This window comes from Trachemys scripta, chromosome 16 (genome assembly GCF_013100865.1).
Source record: "Trachemys scripta elegans isolate TJP31775 chromosome 16, CAS_Tse_1.0, whole genome shotgun sequence".
In the NCBI taxonomy this organism is placed as follows: Eukaryota; Metazoa; Chordata; order Testudines; family Emydidae; genus Trachemys; species Trachemys scripta.
In genome coordinates, this window is record NC_048313.1 from 25815463 (window position 1) to 25836320 (window position 20858).

At 58.0% G+C, this 20858-nt stretch overlaps 2 protein-coding genes across 3 annotated transcripts in view; one reads left to right on the forward strand and one right to left on the reverse strand.

Moving 5' to 3' along the window:
• Positions 1 to 7606, reverse strand: part of LOC117888966 (phospholipid phosphatase 3-like) — a 14477-nt gene extending 6871 nt beyond the window's left edge. Inside the window, exons 1-2 of the mRNA XM_034792763.1 lie at positions 7415 to 7606; positions 6202 to 6585 (exon numbers count right to left, since the gene is read on the reverse strand). Of these exons, the coding sequence (XP_034648654.1) occupies positions 6202 to 6394 (193 nt within the window). The 5' untranslated portion in view covers positions 6395 to 6585; positions 7415 to 7606. The remainder of the gene's footprint in view (positions 1 to 6201; positions 6586 to 7414) is intronic.
• Positions 7607 to 19365: 11759 nt separating this feature from the next.
• The window catches only part of LOC117888846 (E3 ubiquitin-protein ligase Rnf220-like), a 30034-nt gene continuing 28541 nt past the window's right edge, over positions 19366 to 20858 (forward strand). For both annotated transcript variants that reach the window (XM_034792619.1, XM_034792620.1), the window contains exon 1: positions 19366 to 19602. The gene's annotated coding sequence lies outside the window, so the exon portion shown is untranslated. The remainder of the gene's footprint in view (positions 19603 to 20858) is intronic.

Below are 20858 nucleotides of genomic sequence, written 5' to 3' on the forward strand. Positions count from 1 at the left end.
CCTGGCACTAGCACCATGGCACAAGGATCCTGGTGAGAAGGGTGTGCATGTCCTGGCACTAGCACCGTGGCACAAGGATCCTGGTGAGAAGGGTGTGCATGTCCTGGCACTAGTGCCCTGGCACGAGGATCCTGGTGAGCAGGGTGTGCATGTCCTGGCACTCGTGCCCTGGCACGAGGATCCTGGTGAGCAGGATGTGCATGTCCTGGCACTAGCGCCCTGGCACGAGGATCCTGGTGAGCAGGGTGTGCATGTCCTGGCACTAGCGCCCTGGCACGAGGATCCTGGTGCACTCAGAAGCTGGGAGCATGAACCCGGGCACTAGCAGGCTGGGACGGGAGTGTGAAGAGATGGAAGTAGATCCCAATGAGGTTGACATAGGGAGTGCAAACGGTTCCTCTTTCTGCTTCAGTTTGGTGGGATTCAAGCCCTGGTGGGACCCAGGCGTCCTAGCAGGCAGTGCCTGGGCTGTCACTTTAAGAGACAACGAGGTTGCATAACCCTCCCAGGGGACTCAGGGCTCCTTTTTGGGACTGAGAAGGATGTTTCCACGTTCGGTTCCCAGGTTCCCTCCCTTCCCGTCTCGCTTGGCAAACGAGTTTTCTCAGGATCGCTCTTTCCGACGGGCCAGGGCGATGACTGCAGAGCGTCTTGGGACCTAGGAGGGGGCACCTGACTCCCTCCTCCCAGCAGGGGGCACTGCGCGACGGGTGAGTGGCTAGGGCTGGGTGTGCTCTCCTGGGGGGCCAGCAGGGGGCGCTCCCACCCTTAAGGCGGGCAGGGAGAAAGCGAGGACGCCAGAGCTGGGAATGTCCACCAGGGGGCACTGCCAGCTTGGGGCAGGAGCCCCCCAAGGCTGGGCATGTCACCCTGGTAGCTGCAGGGTGCGTTCTCCGAGAGGAACACAGGCACGCCAGTAACAGCTCTGCGCCCCGGGGCAGGAAGGAGCCGCCCACGGCTTTGATGTCCAAGATCTGAGACTCATGGGGACGGCTGGCCTGGCCCAAGGCTGGACCACACCCAGCTCCCAGCGACTCCCACGCTGTGCGGATACCAAGACCCCAGGGACTGGCTTGAGCCAGCTCCAGGTTTCCATCCTCACTTGGCTGCTCTGTGACCTGCCTGGGCAGGGACGTATTTGTACGGAGAGCCCAGGGCTGGGGGTGACAGCAGCGCGTCCAGAGTGGTGCCGGACACGCCAGCCGTGACCGGGAGCCCCAACCCACTGGGGCCAGATCCCCAGCCGGTGTAAATCAGTGCCCTCCATTGGAGCGTGGGGTTTGGACAGAAGAAAAGTCCAAACACCCTGAAATCCAGGGGGCGGGAGGAGGAGCGGAGGGTTGCGCGGCAGCGAGAGACCAGCCTGGGGCTTTAGGGGCACGCGCCTGTCACGCCTTCAGCAACCTGCCCCCTTGGGGGAGCGCCAGGGCCTCCAGCCCCGGGGAGGGGGGGCGCAAACGTGTTGCGCACGGGGATTCGGCTAGCCGAGTGTGGGGGAGCTTCTTGTTGCCAGGACACCGCCGTGCGAGCGGGGCGGGCAGGCGTGCAATCACATCCACCGAGGGGCAGCTTGTGCGAAGCCGGCAATCTCCTTGCGGGCTACTAGCCGAAGGCAGCTTCTTAGCCAGTGCACGTGTTCCTGGGGCATGAGTCTGTGCCCACAGAGGGCGTGATTCAGCCAGGTGAGCGGGGGAGCACCGTTCTCGCCCACCGGGGGCGCTGCCAGGACATTGGGGGGCACTTCCCCCACCGGGGGGGGGGGAGGCCCTGCTGTAACAGGAGGAAGGGGCCCCTGGGGGGGGGGGGGGGGGCACCACTGTGACAGTGAAGGGGGGGACGGACACCCGCTCAGCCCCTTGCCCTGGTCTACATCAGCTCTGTCGACGACAGCCAGGTGCCCCCAGCCTGCCCTTGACCCAGCCCTGCCCAGCCGCGGCGCCCCAGTCATCTCAGACACGCCAAACTTCCCGGCTATTCGGAGCGGGCTGGGCTATTAATAGTCCCTCTCTTGTCCATGTTCGGGCGTACCCCACCCTCCCTGGCTGGCTGCCGGGGGCTAGGGGCTCCCTACCGTTCAGGCCCAGGTGCTGGGCTGAGAGGGAGAGAACAGGGCCCGGGAGGGGGTACCCTACCGTGCTGCGGGGGAGGGAGGGATTCCCGGGGCTTGTGCCTCAGTGGGTCAATCCTGCACGGGTGGGGGAGAGGGGCTCTTGGGACTAGTGCTCTGGCGAACAGATCCCATGGCCTGCAGGGCACGAGCGTGCGAGGCCTGCAGGCACTCGCACCCTTTGCACTCGGGATGGGTGTGCCAGCCCTGACACCAGCAGGGGCTGGGCATGGATACCCTTGCAGCACCCCCTTGCCCCTGGGGTGGTGTATAGGGCCAGAAACTCTCCCCCACTCCCGATTAGGTTCAGCAGGCAACGGCCTGCCTGGCCCTGCACTCCTGGGGCCGGACAGCGAGGGGCGGAAGCAGGTGGAACCGGCGACGGGAGAGGCCAAGGGGCACGGAGCGTCCTAGGGAGAGGAGCAGGCAACAGCTGCCGGGCGTGGCCAGCCCTGAACGGCGGCCAAGGGCTCAAGGCTGGGAAGGGAGGGTGGCAGGGATGGGCTGGAACCAGGGCGGGAGGAGGAAGAGAAAAGCGGGCGAGAGGCTGAGGCAGAGAGAGGAGGGGAGCCCCCCGCTGCAGACCCATGGGGTGGGGGGGGGGAGGTACTGGCAGGGGGCACTGCCCAAACCAGGGCCCCGATCCTGGGGTGGGCTATGCTGGCAGAAGGAGGGAAGCACTGGGGTCCTGCAGCGGACAGGGAGGTCCCCATGGGTTGGGATGATGGCACGGGTGCTCCCTGGCATTGGGGGATGGTTGGGATGTGGGCAGAGCCCCGGCGGGGGTAAGGGGGTCATGATCTGGCACAGCCTGTGACCCTTTCTTAATCCCCCACCCCACCCCGATGCCTTATCCCAGAGCCTTCTGGAGATCAGCGTTGTCTGTCCTTCGCCCAACCTGACCCCCGCCTTCCCCACAGCCCAATCCCCACCACCTGCCCCACCAGTGAGTCCTCCCCTCCCCCCCAATTTAACACCCCCCCATGACCCAATCCCCCCAAACAGCCTCCCTTTGCAATCCAACCCCACCCCCCACTCCCACGATCCACCCTGCCAGTCTGCCCCCCCAATCCGACCCCTTCTCCAACTCCGATCCTCACAATCCACTCCGCCAGCCTCCCTCTCCCCCAGGATCTGACCCACGCCATCCTGCCCCCTCCCCAACATGATCCAACCCCTTAGACCTGAAGGCTCCCCCCCAACCACTGAGCTCCCCCAGTCCAGCAGCGACCCCCATCCCTCAGAGTGGCGGGGCTGATGCGGCGTCTCTCGCTGCTCCCCAAGCCAAACTGACTCGGATCCCCCCCATGGCACCCCCAGCTCTGCTAATGTGCCAAGGTACTCCCCTGGTTCACCCCACTGACTGCCCCTCTGAGCCCAATGGCTAGCCATCAGTGCAGTCGGGTCAGGGGGCTATAGAGAGGAAGGATGGCCCAGTGTGCTAGCCGGGACCTGGGAGAGCTCAGTTCCCAACCCTGCCACAGAGCTTGGGCAAGTCACTTGCTTCTCTGTGCCTCAGTTTCCCCAGGGGTCCTACCACGCAGAGGGGCTGTGAGGCAACATGCATTACAGATGGTGAGGGGTTGGATCCCAGGGCACGCGACGTCCGTGCAAGAACGATTTGACCGACGCGGAACTGAAATAGGGTCTGTAAATGGGTTTGGAAACAGATTGACCCCAGCACGGCCTCTCTGCAATGGGGTCCATTTTGGTCAATGTCATGGTCATAGGGTTTTAAAAACCCGTACATGTCCTGGTTTCCGATATTTCAATCTGAAATGTCACCGTGTTGTAACCAAGGGGGTTTTGCCCCAAATGGAGGTCCTGGGGGCGAGGGGGTCGCAAGGCTATTGTAGGGCAACACGGGATTGCCACCCTCACTTCTGCTGCTGGCAGAGGGGCTGCCTTCAGAGCTGGGCTCCCAGCCAGCAGCCACGGAGCTTCCCAGAGGTGGGTTTGACTCAGTCCTGGGAGCAGTCCATGCAGGGGAAAAGGAAATCCCATCCCTTCCTGGCCTGGCTGGGACTAGAAGCGAGAGTCCGATGCATGGTAGGAGCCCCCAGGTGGGGTGCCCCAGCCCTTCCCCTCCTCCAGGTCCAGCACTCGGAGATTAAAGGGGTTTTAGGCTGGCTGAGGGTGGGGGTGGGGGGAAGAGTTGTGTCCACAACACCCCCCTGACCATGGTGCCCTGGGAGTCGCCCACCTGTAAGGCCAGTCCTGCCTCTCCCCATACCATCCCACCCATCCCCTATCGCCCATTTCTTCTGGCAAACAGAGGCTAGGGACACCATCCCTACCTATCCTGGCGAATAGACCTTGACAGACCTATCCTCCAGGAATTTATCTAGTTCTTTTTTGAACCCTGTTCTAGTCTTGGCCTTCACAACATCCTCCGGCAAGGAGTTCCACAGGTTGTTCCGCACATCAGGTCTGCTCAACCGATGGTGTGCCCAGACATCAAATAAAGTCAAAGCATTCTGATTAATGACTCCTTTCCTTCCAAAATTTCCTCCAGTTTTATTTAACCCCCCCTTTCCCCCCCGCGATGTTTCAAAACGGTTGCAGTCAAGTCAAAACATTTTGATTCGGTCAAACGGAAATATTTCCTTCGACCCAAAACGATTATTTTGTTTTGCTGTTTCAGTGAAAGAAACAAACCAAAAAATCCATTATCTGCCCAATTTTACGTATCTGGCCCCCCAGTCCCCAAAATAGATCGCCCCTGTAGATTATCCCAGGATATTTCTGCCTATATATAGACAGAGACATCAGAACCCAGACGGGTGATGGACTGGTGGATCCGTTTAGCTCACTACCCTGTCTCTGAGCAGGCAGGGCCAGAGAATAAAACTCTGTTGTCAGCAGTTAAGGGAGAATACATATTAACCTCCAAGATTCAAAGGTTGATTTATACACAAACAGGCCCTATCTAGTCCTTTCAAACCTCTTGGTTATTACTTTTTTAGCCCTCTAACTCCAGATAGTCTCATTAGCCCTTCCCCTTTAAAAAAAAACAAACAAAATCCTGCTGAAATCAAGGACATCTTGTAGCAAGGAGTTCCACAGGCCAAGGGCCCAACCTGCGTGTGGAAAGTATTTCCTTTGCTCTGTTTTGAGTGAGCCACCTTTTGGCTTCATTCAATTCCCCCTTGTATCGCGAGGCACAGCCAACGGATCTACCTTCTCGGCCTCATTTGCCTCTAACACTCCCACAACGTTAATCTCTCTCTTCACGCGTAAGAGGCTTTTTTCCCAGGCCTCAAGCCATGCTCCATCCGTCTAATGCTGGAGCCTTCTGCAGACGGCTCTGAACTGAGCCCAGCACCCCTGGTGGGTCTGGCCCATTGATGCCACTAGAATATTTTCCATCTTATTCTCCTTCCCAGCCTAACGTGTTTTCCTCGCTTTTCCCTTAGCGACACCAGCCGTTTAGTGAGTAACAGACTCTGAAAGCGCCAGATGCTGCCCTGATGGGGAAAGGCGGCTAGATCCACGTGAGATCCCTGCAGCTACAGTGCCATTAAATATCCTCCCAGAGGAGAAGGTTTGGGGCCTAACTGATGCCCCGGACACGCCACCCGAGGCCTGGAGCTTTGAATTGTCAGGGTTGCGCAGATCCAGACTCCCCGGAGTCATTGGTTTCATTCCTGGCAAACCCAACGGATCCTCGCACTCCAGCCGGCTAACCTGGCTTCCCTGCCATTTGCAGCATGGGGACGATCGACTTCAAACTGCGCTGGAGCCAAGTCGCCCCCGCCCCAGAATAAGAGCCGGCGCTTCTGTCTACAGGGAGACATGGTCTTTGCCTCCATGGGGCAGCTAGTAACTCAACTTCCTCCCCCAGACCAGCTGGCATCAACCCCCCCCCCACCCCCCCGTTGACGCCCTCCAGCTCAAGTCCTGGCCCAAGTTTCCTCCCCAGAGGTGGCTGCATTTCAGGACCAGGGCTGCGGCACTACATCGAAGAGGGCAGGAGTCCCAGGGAAAGGGGAGGCAGGGGTGCCAGCTCCCCTGCGGGAAGGAGAACCAGGAGCCAGGGGTCCCAGGGAAGGTGGATCCACAAACACATGGGGTTCTGCCCGCGCCGCACTCACCCACGAGCAGACAGACGATATCCAGGACGACCAGGGTCTTTCTCTGCCCCAGCCCCGGGGCAGCATAATCCTCAGGCTGGGAGCTGGGCGCTCGGACCGTCACCCGGACGTCTCGGCCTCCCGGCCATGCCTGGGGCTCCACCGAGAGCCTTGGGGGCAGATCGGGGAGGAGTTCACACTTGCCCTTTTGCATGGCCTTCGGGCGGGGGAGGAAAGGTGCAATCCAGAATCCTAGAGCAGGACCAGGGGAATGTGGATTTCCAGCCCCAGGAGCGGCAGGGGATTGGGAGGGAATCCGGATTCCGGGCCCAGCCTGGTGCAAGGACAGAGCTGTGGGCTGGTGTCTTTCCTTCTCCTCCTCTCTCTGTTCAGGGGTCAGGGAGCCTGGAAAGCAGCAAAACAAACAAACCTTTCTAAGCTACAGGTCAGCCAAGGCTGCGGCTGCACTGGGGGGCAGCGCGGGGAGACGGGGGCTCAGTAGCGGGGAGACAGGGATGCCAACGATCTATGCTCCAGGGATGACGGCATCGGAAGGGCTGCGGGCAGAGATCCCAGCTCCAGGAGGGGCATGCCCAGGGCCAGCTGCAAGGGAGCATGGGCAGAGATGGCAGCTGCCCGGGGGCGGGAGGGGTATGTGGGGGGGGCAGAGATCCCAGCTCCCCCTGGCTGGATCCCCCCTTCCCAGGCCTCTTGCCCCCCTGAACCTCCCCTTCAGGGGGTCAGGGCAGGGGGCCCAGCTCCCCCCATGGGTGGGGGCAATCAGGGGGCTTGCATAGGGGGATCTAGGCAGGTGGTTCTATAGGGGGATCTAGGCAGGGGATCAGGGGGGTGGAGGCCCAGGAAGGGGGGTGTAGTGAGGCTCAGGAAGGGGGGTCCAGGAGGTACAGCCCACCCCAGAATATGGGATAAAAATCAGCGCTCAGGGCACCTCCCTCTGGGGGACCCAGTCATGGGGTCCTAGCTCTCTATGGGGGAAGGGGAGTCCAAGGGGCACCTAGGAAGGGGCATATAGGGAGCAGAAATCCTGGGAACGGGGGGGGGGTCCAGCCAGGGGTCCCCCAGGGGAGGAGAGGTTCAGCGGGGGTCCCGAGAAGGGGGGTCTGGAGGTCCCGGGAAGGGGGTCCAACCAGGGGTCCCAGCTCCCCCCGGGGTAGGAGAGGGCAGGGGGTCCGGACAGGGTCCCAGCTCCCCCCGGGGCAGCCCTGCCAGGTACCTGTTGGCCGCTGCCGCGCTCACCGGCCCTGGGCTCCCCCCTCGCTGGGGCCGGTCTCCTCTCCCCGCCGGCGGGGGAGCGGGGCAGGGCGTCTCCCTGCAGCCGGGCTGGGGCGCTCGTTCCCCGGGGCTCCTGCTCCACCCAGCGCCGGACTGAGAGGCGCCGATAGCTGCGGGGACTGGGACTGGGAGTGGGGCTCCTCCCTCCCCGTCCTGCCCCACGCGGGCTCTAGGGAGGGGCCCGGGCCAGGGGCTGGAGCAAGGATCGGAGACGGGCGGGAGCTCCGCGTCGCTCCAGCCCGGGACCCTCCTGTGTATCCCCACGGGGCCAGCAGCGGGTCGAGACCCCCCCCACACACCTGTTCGAGACCCCCCTCTCCCCTCCACGCACTCCGGGAGTCCCAGCCCCCAGGCCTAGGGGGAGGAGGGGAATGGAGAGGACTGAGCAGGGGTGGGGAGAGGGGGTCCCCGAAGCCCGACTGGCCCCGTGAGCCGGGTTCAAGCCTCCGCCTTGGGGAAACCTGGGTTCTATTCCCTCCTGTGACCGTGGGCCAGTCACTTTACCATGGCGTGCCTCAGTTTCCCCATCTACAATGGGGATGAACAGCCTTGCCCTCCCTCGCGGGATGTGTGTGTGTGTGTGAGGATCAACAGAGCAGCTGTGAGGTGCTCACATAATAGGGTAAGAGAGTCCAGGTAAATACCTTAGATTGAGTTAATAAATCCATGTTAGCTCCCTGGCCAGATATGGGCTGGAACCTCTGGCCTGCGCCATGCGGCAGGTCTGTCCAGATAACCGGCATGGTCCCCTGTGGCTGGCTTCCCCTCTGGGAATCTAGAGAGCAGGAATAGCTGGGAGAGGGATTTCCAGGTGGGGCAGGGTCCCACATAGGAAAGGCACCATTGCATTAGTCGTTTTCCCGTCTATCTATGCATTCCGCTATCTAGCTATCTATCCCCAGGCACCCCCCTCTCTCTGTCTATCCCCATACACACCGGACCATCCCCCCAGCCCTGCGAACCCTCACTCCAGTCCCTATTGAGTTATAGGGGCCTTTCCCCCTGCATTCGATTGCATACCTGCATAATGGCCCACTCCCATGCATGAAGATAGTCACAGACCTGTGTTGGGAAGGCACTTTCCAGGCCATCTCTCCAAATGAGGATGCCCACGCCCTGGCTGGGAGAGCAGAGAGCATTGCTAGGTCTAGCAGGCCTTTAGCACTCCATTCTGCACCCCCTGAACGCAACTGTAACCCCCCCACTGAGTTCAGTGGGGCAGGACGTGGTGGCCAAGCGCCTGGAGCATTTCCCCCCTTCCCTAACCCCAGGGCCTGTGCAAACAGAAGCAGCAAGGGCAGGTACTTTTTGCAGGGATGGCTTTAAATTGCATCTGATTTTGCACCCAAGGGTCTGGCCCTTGGGGGACACAGCGCCCCCTTGTGGCAATAATGGAAGAACCCCCCACGTAGGGGCAGGGATATTTCTGTGCAAGTTTTGGTCCCCTCGGGGTTGGGAAGAAAAGAGGGGGGCTGTTTTGCAATGGGAAAACCAGGAGCGCCAGTAGAAACAGCAACTCCCCAAATGTGTGTTTGGGGGAGGGGCTGGATCCTTCTATTTGAATCCGTCCCCTGTGCCGTCTACTAGTAATTCTTTCCTCCCGCGCCCCTTCGGTTGGCTGTTCCAAGGGGAGCAGTGCGGGGAGAACCCAACTGTATCCAAGACTGAACGGATACGTTTCTGGAGGGGATGGTATGACGGGATGGCATGGAGCCGATCTGCGACTGCTAGCCGCAAAGATCCCCAACAATCGGAGATGGGACACGAGCTGGGGAGGGCTCTGAATTCTTTCCCAGGTGTCTGGCTGGTGGGTCTCGCCTACATGTTCAGGGTCCAACCGATCGCCAGGTTTGGGGTCAGGAAGGAATTGGCCCCCGGGTCAGATTGGCAGAGACCCTGGGAGGTTTTCACCAGGAGCGGCGCCAGGGTTTTTGCCGCCCAAGGCGGCAGCGCTCCTCCTCTGAGCATTTGGCAGCGGGGGTCCTTCCGCTCCGCGTCTTCGGGGCACTTCGGCCGCGGGTCCTGGAGCGAGTGAAGGACCCGCCGCCGAATTTCCGCCAAAGACCCGGAGCGGAAGGACCCCCCGCCGCTGAATTTCTGCCGAGGGCCACAAAATGCCGCCCCCCAAATCCTGCCGCCCTAGGCGACTGCCTAGGGTCGCCTGGTGGAAGCGCCGGCCCTGGTTTTCACCTCCTCTGCAGTATGGGGTCACTTGCACATTTGGACTAGAGCTCATGGTGGATTCGCTGTAACTTGAAGTCTTTAAACTATGATTTTGAATATCAGTGACTCAGCCAGAAGTTCGGGGTCTATTCCAGGAGTGGGTGGGTGAGGTTCTGTGGCCTGCGATCTGCAGGAGGTGAGACAACGGTCCCTTCTGACCTTAAAGTCTCCAAGTCTATATTTGCACCCCAGCTTTGCGCCCGTCTCTGCACGCTCGCTGACTTTGAAGGACGGAAGTTGTCTGCCTGTCCCCTAGGTGTTGCTCTTAACCACACCACTCAGGGTTGTGGGGGTTTTACCGGCACAGAGAGGGGTTGCAGGCTTCTGGGTGTTATGCAACTTTTGAAGTGCAAATGGAGGCCCGAAAGAGCAGTAGGCGTGCGTGTGTGCGAGCGAGGTGGTGGTGGTGGTGAAGGACTTGGCTGGGGAGCTGGCTGGAGTGAGGGGGCAAAAGGCCCAGTTGGGGGGGGCAGGCTGGAATGGGGGGACAAGGGGCCTGGCTGGCAAGCTGGACTGAGTGTGGGGTGAGGGACCCAGCTGGGACGGGGAGGATTGTGGGGAGAGAGGTCTGGCTATGGGGGAGTGGCTGGAGTGGTGAGAGAGGGAGCTGGCCAGAGTGGAGGGGGGAGGGGTGGTCTGGAGTGGAGTGGGGGGTGAGGGGCTGGCCAGAGAGGGGAATGAGGGGCCCAGTGGGGGTGTGGGGGGGAGCTGATCAGGATACAGTCCCATGTATGGATGCCATTAGACCAGTATAAAGGTGCTTTATAGCAGTGTAGCTTTAACCCCACACTGGTTCAGCCCAAGCGCAGCCAATGTGAGCAGGGTTTTTAGACTGTGAGCTCTGTGGGGCAGGAACTGTCACTTGCCGGGTCTCTGCAGCTCCCGGCACGACGGGGCCCTGAGTTCAGTCCTGGCCTCGGCAAGACAACACAACCCAATAAACTGTGTCTGTACAGCTCCGAGCACCGGAGTCCTGGGCCACGACTGGGCGCCTAGGTGCTACCATAACACACCTAATAAATAATGTACAGCACCTAGCACCATGGGGTCCTTGGCCATAACTGGGCACCTATGCACTACCGTAATACACCTAATAAATAATGTACAGCACCTAGCACCATGGGGTCCTTGGCCATAACTGGGCATCTAGGCGCTACCGTAATACACCTAATAACGTACAGCACCTAGCACTATGGGGTCCTTGGCCACAACTGGGCGCCTAGGCGCTACCGTAATATACCTAATAAATAACGTACAGCACCTAGCACCATGGGGGTCCTTGGCCATAACTGGGCGCCTAGGCGCTACCGTAATACACCTAATAAATACTGTACAGCACCTGTCACTCTGGGGTCCTGGGCAATGACTGGGTGCCTAGAGGTTGTAAAAATAATCACTACGGATAATGAAGACAAAAACTCGATTCAGTGAATACTAAGGGTGCAAAGCCAAGCTCTCGCCAGCCAGGAAACACCAGAACGAACACTGCCTGTGTGTCCTCAATCCAACCCCTTTGCTCAAGGTCTCACCCCGCAGCTGAGAGGCGAAGCTGTGGAAGAGAACCCAGGCGTCCTGACTCCCTGGCCGGTGCCCGAGCCCCTGGGCCCCTCCTAAACTATCGACGGGTAAAAGGAATCAAAACGACAATCACAGCATGTAACGTGATCGTTGCGTTGTTTTAAGTTTCTTTGAATGGGGCGGGGGTGAGGGCGGGAATCAGAAACGTGTTCGCAGTGAAAGGGTTAAATAATTTGGCAGCTGGCTAGGAACAGTAGGGAAGGTCACAGTTCTGTTAGGGCAACATTGTGCCGGCCTCTTTGAGGGCAGAGCAAACAGAGGGAGGTGACTTTGAACTCCTGTCTAGATTGGCAGGGGGCGGGGTGGCTGGTGTATCACAGATTAGGGATCCTTTCATCTCTAAATCACCAGATGGGCAGATTCTGGCCTCCCCTCTTAAACCTGAGTCACTCCAGAGTCACTCTGAATCCACGCTGGGGGTCAAGAGCTCAGCCTATCCCAGCTGAGGGCCATCGGGCGACCTCCAGGTGAAATGAGTTGGGTGGGGTCTCAGCCCAGTTCCTTCCAGGACTGGTATCTACAGCCATAAATACCCACAATGGACCCTGATTCCCCTCCCTGCTGAACAGGCTGTGGGCTCCCTGCTTACCCCAGGGCAGGGGTGAATCCCAACAGCAGGGGCGATGTGGGGGGAAGTTTTTCAGTATGTACATTCAGAGGATTGGGTCTCAGCCAATGGCAAAAGCAGAGGCTCTGTAACTGAGAGACGGTGCGGGATGGTGCCCTGGACTGGGCCTCAGGACACCTGGGTTCTATCCCCAGCTAAGTCTCTTCCTGCCTTTGTTTCCCGGTTTGCCTTGTCTATTTAGATTATAAACTGCCAGGGGCATTGGGCCGTCTCTCACTGTACAGCAATGGGATTGAGAGCTAGGTTCAGGGGCTGTGCAGCGTCTGGCACAACGGGGGCCCTGATCTCGGGGTCTGTGTAGTGCCCAGGACAATGGGGCTCTGATCTTGTTCCGGGTCTGTGCAGCACCTGGCACAATGGGGCCCTGATCTCAGGCAGGGTCTGTGCAGCGCCCGGCATGACGGGGCCCTGATCTTAGCTGCGCACGTCTAACGCTTGGTGGTTATACAAATAATAACAACCCTGCAGGAGCAGCCGAGATGATGCAGAAGAAGCCCGGGGCTGTTTCCATTGCTCTCCCCTCCCTTCGCACGCGCACACCTGGGGCAGAGTTTGACAGAACAGCTGCAGAGGGGCCTCCGGGAGGGGGCTGTCCATTGCACATCACCACATCTCCCATCCTCCCAGTTCCACCAGGGGGCTTCTCAGAGGCTGGGAACAGCCAAAGGCAACTTTGTGCCTCTGATGCATGCAGCGCCCCCTGCTGGGGAGAGAGGACAGTTTGGCCACCGGTATGTCAGCAGGGGACTAGATAGGTGAGGGCGTGGGGAGATGGATGGGAGCTGAGCTCCCCCTGCTGGTGAGTTTGAGAAAGTCTCTATCTCCTCCACACTCCCTGTAGAGCCAGTGTTGCTGCTGGCCTATTGAAAGCAGTGGGGCTGTGCACGTGGGAAGGGAGGGGGGTTTGGCTGAGAACAGGCAGGAGTTAAGAGTGTTGGGCTGTGGACGCTGGTTTGTTATTGTAGGGTTGCTAGTGATGTCTGGCCTGTACGTCTCGGCTTATTATTGTAGGGTTGCACACGAGCACCGGGCCGCTGCGCCAAACACCAGCTGCCTACCCATCCCCGTCCCCATAGCAAGCAGCAGGCCCCACAAGGAGCCTGGGCAGAAAGATGCTCTCGTGGGCCTGTTCAAAGGCAGGTTAAATATTATGTGTGGCGTGGGGGAGATCCAGCAATAACCAGTGTTACCTAGCAGCTCTGTGGTCTTGGGGAACCAGGGCGCAGTACCCAGCCTGTCTGACTCACGAAAGACCTTCCCCTTCCAGCCTCTGCTTGAGCCAAAACCCATCAGAAGAAAGACTTACAAAGAGCATTGACAAGGCCGCGGGAGACACCCCTAAACCCCTGGGATAAGAGGGACAGGATTAAGGAAACTCCCCGAGCCTCATTTGCATCGAAGACGGGACAACGAGGCAACTCCATGAGCACACAGAACGGAGAACAGAGATTCCAGGGCAAGAACCGCAGGGAACTCTGGGATCAGAAAAGCAGGGAAGCACTGCATCATGGGGGGATCTCTGCTCCAGATGTTAATGGACCCACGCCTGCACACCCCCAGCTCAGCAGTGATCAGACCAATTCTAGTAATGAATCTTTGATTGGTATCCAAACTAGTGAAACTCCCTAATTGCATTGTGAGTTCCCTCCAAGGAACACCGCCCAAAGCCAGGAATGAGCAGCTCCCATGTCTAGCCTGAACAAAGCAACTTTGGTATTCTCCCTTGTCCACACACAAACAAATCTAGTGTTCTCCCTTGAACCATGGCTGTTTCTCTACAAAACCCCCCACCCACGCTCTGGATGCCTGGGTGTTCTGATGCCTGGATCCAAACTCTGCACCAGTTCCCCCGGGGTTTCATCTTCTCCTGACTGATCGTGCTGGGGGCTCTGCCTGTCTCCAGCACTCCGGACCTCAGCTACCACCTGGGACCCCTGATCGATTCAAGCTTCACCGAGTGGTGAGACCGCAGCTCTCTCTCTCTCTCTAGGTGTAGCCTTCTGACCCTGACTTGTGTGATCAGTTAGTTTCTAAAGCTGACGTTGACAATCAAGTTTAAGTTGGATTTAATACCATCACTGTTTTGCTTGTTTGGCTCCTGTGTGGTTATTACCTGGCAATAAATAACTTTCATGATTAAGCTGGTTGCTTCTCTCTCTCTCTCTCTCTCTCTCCCCGTCGTGGGTGTTTTTTGGTTTCCCCATTCGCTCTGCAGCGACGCTCCTCGTACCTAAGCTAAAAGGTCCCTGCAACGCCCCAAAATCCGGTGGGGTTTGCTCATCCAGTGGGTTACTACCAGAATAATTGTAACGTGACAGTGGGGATAGAGACGGGCTGAACCTGGGACATACGAGGGTGGCAGCTTGGAAGTGCTGCTCGACCCAGACTACTGAGTTCAGGGACATATAAGGGGTCAGTTTGGGAGTACTGGTTAACCCGGTCCTCTCCGACGCGCTCTGTTAATGTGTGTGTTCGTCTGATCCTGGGGCTGGAGGAACCCAGCCCTGGGGAACCGAGGTCCTGCAGGATAGCCCCAAGTTCCCAGATTTGCCTGTTACTTTATACGTTCATTTATTAGGGTTACTCTTCTGAGGAGGGTTCTGTAATTCTATCAATGTGCTGCTAGTGTCACTTGTGTTTTCATACGGAGCTCTACTTCTCCCTGCTGCAAGTCCCCTCCCAATGGAGCTACCCTGCAGGACCTCGGTTCCCCAGGGCTAGGTTCCTTCAGCCCCAGAACCAGATGAACACACACACACACACACACACACACACACACACACACACACAAATAGAGCAAGTCTGAGTGGACCAGGTCAATCAGCACTTTCAAGCTGACCCCTTATATGTCCCTGAACTCAGTAGTCTGGGTTGAGCAGCGCTTCCAAGCTGTCACCCTCGTATGTCCCAGGTTCAGCCCGTCCCTATCCCCACTGTCACGTTACAATTGTTCTGGTAGGAACCCACCGGATGAGCAAACCCCACCGGATTTTTGGCCGCTACAGGGATCTTTAGCTTTGGTAAGAGGAGTCGCTGCAGAGTAAATGGGGAAGCCAAAAACACAAAAGAGTAAAGTTCAGAGAGAGGGAGGGCAGCAAAAGCAACCAGCTGAACCATAAAAGTTATTTATTGAATAACAGTGATGACCACACAAGGAGGCCTAAACCAACGTAACAGTTACATTATTAAAGGTTACAAAGGTCCAATAGAGAAAACTAGACCTGATCAAACAAGTCAGGGTTAGAAAGTTATACCTGAGGTAGAAAAGAAAAGAGAGAGAGAGCGAGCGAGCGAGCTGGGATCTCACCACTTCCATGAGGCTTGAACTGGTCGGGGTTCCCAGGTGATGGTGGTCGCTCAGGGTCTTGAATGCTGGAGACAGGCAGAGCCCCCAGCACGGTCAGTCAGGAGAAGATGAAATCCCAGTGGAACTGATGCAGAGTTTGGATCCAGGCATCAGAACACACTTGAACGTGGGTAGGGGTTTCTTGTAGGGAAACAACAATGGTTCAAGGGAGACACTAGATTTGTTTATGAGTAAACTGATGACTCAAGGAATTTCTTTACACTAGAGCATACCCCAAAGTAACGGGCAAAGCTGGTAACAGAAGGCAGGAGGTGACTTTTGGGAAGGACAGGGACAAGGCCCCTTCCGTGCCTCAGTTTCCGCATCATAAAATGGGGCTAACAGTCCTATCCACCTCGCATTCCTCTTCCTTATCTATCTCCCAGCCACCCAGTACCCCAGTCCCTAATTCCCCAGCCTGCTGGGAAGCCCAGATCTGATCAACATCTGAGCTTGCTGTTCAACCCCATGTGCTGCGAAGGACCCTCGGCCTTTTCTCTTCAGCATATAAGGGGCGGTGCAATTTAACAAGAAGCAGGCATGTGACGCTCCCTCCCATCTCCCCCACCCAGGAGTGGACCCAGATCAGAGGATAGGGCAGCGAGGGAGGGTGTTATAATCTCTGGCTGGCTGTGCTTCTCTCCTGCAGCCTATTCCAGTTTGTGCTGGGAGCAGGGATGCCTGGTTTGGCTGGGAATCCGGCTGGGCTGGGGCTGGGGCTGGAGGAGGGAACTCCCAGTTGTCACCACTAGATGGCACCAAGCGGCCGGAGGCTGAAGATAAAGGTAGGTAGGTGTGTGTGTGTGTGTGTGGGGGGGGGGGGGGCGTTGAGTTTTTCTAGGGAGGCACCAGGTTCTTTTATGAGACACAGGACGATTGCCAGGGGCTCCTTGGAGCCCATTAGTATCCTGATCCCATCCCCCCACGAGCTCTAACCACTAGATCCCACTCCCCTCCCAGAGCTGGGAAGAGAACCCAGGAGTCCTGACCCCCCCCCCACTCCCCTCCCAGAATGCCAGGCGCTGCACAGACCCCAGCTGAGCTCCAGACCCCATCGCACTGGGTGCTGCACAATCACAGCGTGAGAGCCAGCCCCTGCCCCAAAGAGCTCAACGCTGAAATAGACAAGACAGAAAAGGAAAAATTATCAGCCTCATTTTGCAGGTGGGGAAACTGAGGCACAGGCAGGGTGTGGGGGGGGTGACTTGCCCACAGTCACAGCTGGAGATAGAACCCAGGAGTCCTGTTACCCAGGCTCCCCTGCTCTAACCACTAGACCCCACCCTCCCCTGCCAACGCATCTCCCCCCTCTCTCTTGAGTCCCTTCTTTTCTCCTCCAGGCAGGTTGCTGGTCCCTTTTGAGGAGCAACGGGGCTTTGGGATCCCCCCTACCCACACACACACACACACACACACACACACACACACACACACACACACACACACTCCATTTCATTCCCACCGTAGCCTGTTCCAGCCCATTGCACACAGTTATAGCAAAGGGGGGCCAGGACTGGAGCCGTGCCTGAGAGCCCAGGGGAGTGTTTGCAAGGATATGGTGACAGGAGCAGATTGATCTGGGAACATCTCCATAGAGCTTGGAGCAAGGATGGGACAGAAATATTGAAAAATTGGAGTGGGAGGGGGCTGGGAGTCAGGACTCCTGGGTTCCATCCTCAGCTCTGGGATAGGGGAGTGGAGTCTAATGGTTAAAGTGGGTGGGGGCATAGGCGCCGACTTCCCCTCTGCCCGGTGGGTGCTCGACCCCACCACTACCCCGCCTCTTCCCGCCCCTGCACCACCCTTGCCCCACCCTGCCTTTTCTCACCCCAGCCCTGCCTCCTTCCCGCCCCCATTCCATCCCCTTCCCCCAAGTCCCCATCCCTGCCCTTCCTCTTCTCCGCCTCCTTCCCTGAGTGCACTGCGTCGCCGCTCCTCCCCTTCCCTCCCGGAAAGTCCTGGCGGTGGGGTGGGGGGGAGGGCGGGAAGCACTGGGAGGGAGGGGGAGGAGCAGGGACAAGACATGCTTGGGGAGGGGGTGCAGAAAGAGGCAAGAAGGGTGGAGCTTGGCTGCCGGTGGGTGCGGAGCACCCGCTAATTTTTCTCTGTGGGTGCTCCAGCCGCGGAGCACCCACGGAGTCGGCGCCTATGGGTGGGGGTGGGGATTGATAGATCTCAAGGCCAGAAGGGTCCATTTGGCCAGCTGGTCTGACCCCCTGGATAACCCAGGCCGGAGAACTGCCCCTAGAGCAGAACATTTAGAAACGGAGCCAAGCTTGGTTTAAAAATCATCGGTGATGAAGAATCCACCACGACCCTGGGTTAATTACTCTCCCGTCAAGTATTAACGCCTTAGTTCCATCTGAATTTGTCTAGCGTCAACGTCCAGCCATTGGGGCGCGTTATCTCGTTCTCGGCTAGCCCGAAGAGCCCCCCGTTAACTATTTGTCCCCCAAGTCACCCCTTCACCTCTCCTGGTTAAGTTGACTCAGTTGAGCTCCTGGAGTCTATCATTGTGGTCTGAACCCTCCTCGATCTGTCACGTCCTGCTTGGATTGAGCCGGCCACAGGATCCCAGCAGTGGTCGCACCAGTGCCCGATAGGGAGGGAAAATCACCTCTGTGCCCCTACTGCAGATCCCCCCATTGATGCATCCCGGGAGCCCATTAGCCCTTTTGGCCCCAGTGTCAGGCATCACGTTCAGCTGATTCCACGCCACGGCCCCCAAATCTTGGTCAGGGTCACTGCTTCCTGGGCTAGAGTCCGCAGCTCCGTTCCCGGCCATGGCCACAGCCACAGCTCCTGCCCCAGCCCTCACCGTGGCCCGTGGCCTCCAGCTTCTGCTCCTGGCCTCGGCCCCCGGTTCCTGGCCCCAACCACAGCCCCGCTCCCGGCCTCGGCTCCTGACTGTTGCTCTGAGGGTGGTGGTGGGGAACGACCAGATAAGGGGGGGGCCTGACTGAAAAAGTTCGGGCCCCACTGCTTTAACGGATGTGCCGACTGTCCTCAGGTCCCCCCCTCCGCCTTCTTTTCTCCAGACTCAACACACCCAGGTTTTTTAACCTTGCCGGTTCTCTGAACCTTGGATGGGGTCTGTTGCTCTTCTCCGGACCCTCTCCTCAAAGAAGAAACCACCTCTGCCCCGTCCTGAGCCAGCAAGTGAGTCCTTAACCCCCGAGCTTGAGGCCGGGTGGGGTGGGGAGGGAGTTTCTTGGACTGAGTGGGGAAGGGACGGGGGGGCGGGAGTTTGAGCAGCAGGGAAAAGGGAAAAGCAAAGCAGACGGGTGGCCCAAACTAGTTCTTTGTTGAAGGAGAGAAAGGAGGAGAGTGAAAAATCCAACAGAAAGAGAGAGAGATCCCTGCACCCCCACATTGGCCCCTCTAGGGAACTGGCCCCGGAAGAAAAGAGGATAAATGGAGGACAGGAATGAGAAATAAAGAGAGAGATGGAATAAAGTGGAGTTTGAGAGGGATGGACTAGGGTGATCAAAGAGAGAAAAGCAGGGGAAAAGTTGTGTGTGAGCATCTGGGTGTGTGATTGTGTCTCTAGGAACCTCTTTCTAGGCGTGTGTGACACTGTGTGTGAGTGAGTCCATGTGTCTGTGTGTTATCATACGCGTGACTTGCTGAATGTGTCCTGGTGTAGCTGTGTGATTGTGTGGCACGTGGGATTGTGGGGATATCTGGGTGTGTGCGAGTCTACATGTGTACCACTGCAAGCGTCATTGTGTGAGCCTATTTTGTGTGTATGTGCACAAACCTGTGTAACTCTGTGTGTGTGTGTGGGGGGGGGGGTTGTGTCTATGTTATTGTGCGTGGATGATTGTGTCTCTGTTGTTTGTCAGAGTGTATGTGTATGTGGTTGTGTGTCTGCCTGTAATTGTGTGTCTGTCTGTGTGTGATTGTGTCTGCATGGTATAAGCGTGTAGTTGTGTGTCTGCCTATTCTTGTGTGACTCTGTCCATGTGTGATTGCGTCTTTGTGGTGTATGTGTGCAGTTGTGTGTCTGCCTGTTATTGTGTGACTCTGTCCATGTGTGATTGTGTCTGTGTTGTGTAAGTGTGTGACTCTGTCCTTGTGTGATTGTATCTGTGGGGTGGTTGTGTGTCTGCCTGACACTGTGTGAGTCTGTGCGTGGGAACATCCTGACAACAGAAAGTGAAAGGAAGGGAGGGGGCTGGGGGGCGACCCTCGCTGGCCTGACCCTAGAGAAGAAAGAGCCTTGAGCAGTTGCCCAGTGAGCGGAGCCGGCTGTCCCCAAGCACAGCTCTCAGCCTCCCCGACCCTCCGGACCTGGCCCTCTCGCTGTGCTGCTGGGGGAATCCGGCCCCGGGCCCCAGCCCTCTCTCTTCTGGTGAGTGACCTGCTGGGGCATTTCTGGGGGGTGGGGAGGGGATCGGGGGGCGGGTTGTACTTTTCCAGGGCTGTGGGGTGGAATCTAACCATGCAGGAACGTGGGGGGGGGGGGGGGGGGCAGACGTTCCCCCGGAGAGGCAGTAACTCCTGCTGGCCCTTGTGTAAATCAGGAATAAACTCCACTGCCTCAGTGGAAAAGCGGCAGAGGGCCCTTATTTCACATGGCTGTGGGTGACAAAAATCCATCACGGGGCCAAACTTTACGCTTGTAAATCAGGACTCCGGCGACGCCAGTGGGCCGGCTTCTCTTCGCACTTACCTTGAACTCCGTTGACGTCTGTGGGGTTACACCTGCGGGGAGCATGGCCTTGGGTCTGTTGTTCCGGATTTACCCCATAGCAGCTCCGGGCCAGGTTTGACCCGGGGTTCATGGAATGAGGAGCGATATTTGGGACCCCTCTGGCCTCGCTTATGCCAGCGCGACTCCAGTGGTGTCAAGGATCTTGATTCACATCTCGGTGGCTCCGAGCAGGATCAGGCCGGGGGCTGATTCTGGTTCGCCCCGGGGAGCGCCAGAGGAGACTCGGACCCTTTCTGCACAGCCCGGATGGCCAGTGAGAATTTTTAAAAATCACATTTTTTAAAACGCTCTTTTATTTCACTAAGTGGATTAAACAAGACAAAACCCAAAGCAGCAGTTGGGAGCTCCCCAGCGGGCGGCAGTGAGCATTGGCACATCGCGGATTTACACCGGGAGTGGGTGAAAGTGGTTTTCTCCGGGGTTGTGGTGGTTGGAGGCGATGGGGGACCGGCTCTGTTATTCTGGTGGCGGTGTTGGTGGGAGCTGATGGTTTGTTTGGGGTTTTTTTCCCCTTCCCTTAAAAGCTTTTGTGGGGAAACATTTTGTTATGAACTGAAATCAGGAGAGACTCGGTGGAAGGGCCTGACCCAGAGCCCGCGGGCAGCTTTCCCTCAATTGCCAGGAGCTCGGGATCAGGCCCTGTCAGAGGAGGACGGGGCCAGTGGAGTCAGATAGTGATCTCAGTTGCATGGGTGTAAATCTGGAACAAGCGCTTGATCCCCGGGGAGTCACTCTGGATTTACACTGGCATAAACTGGAGTCCCAGTGTGAGAACATGCTTTAAGTTCAATTGGTCTTTAGCCTCTGCTTCCAGTTAAGCACAAATACACACACCTCTGCCTGGTAACTAACACACACACACACACACACACACACACACACACACACACACA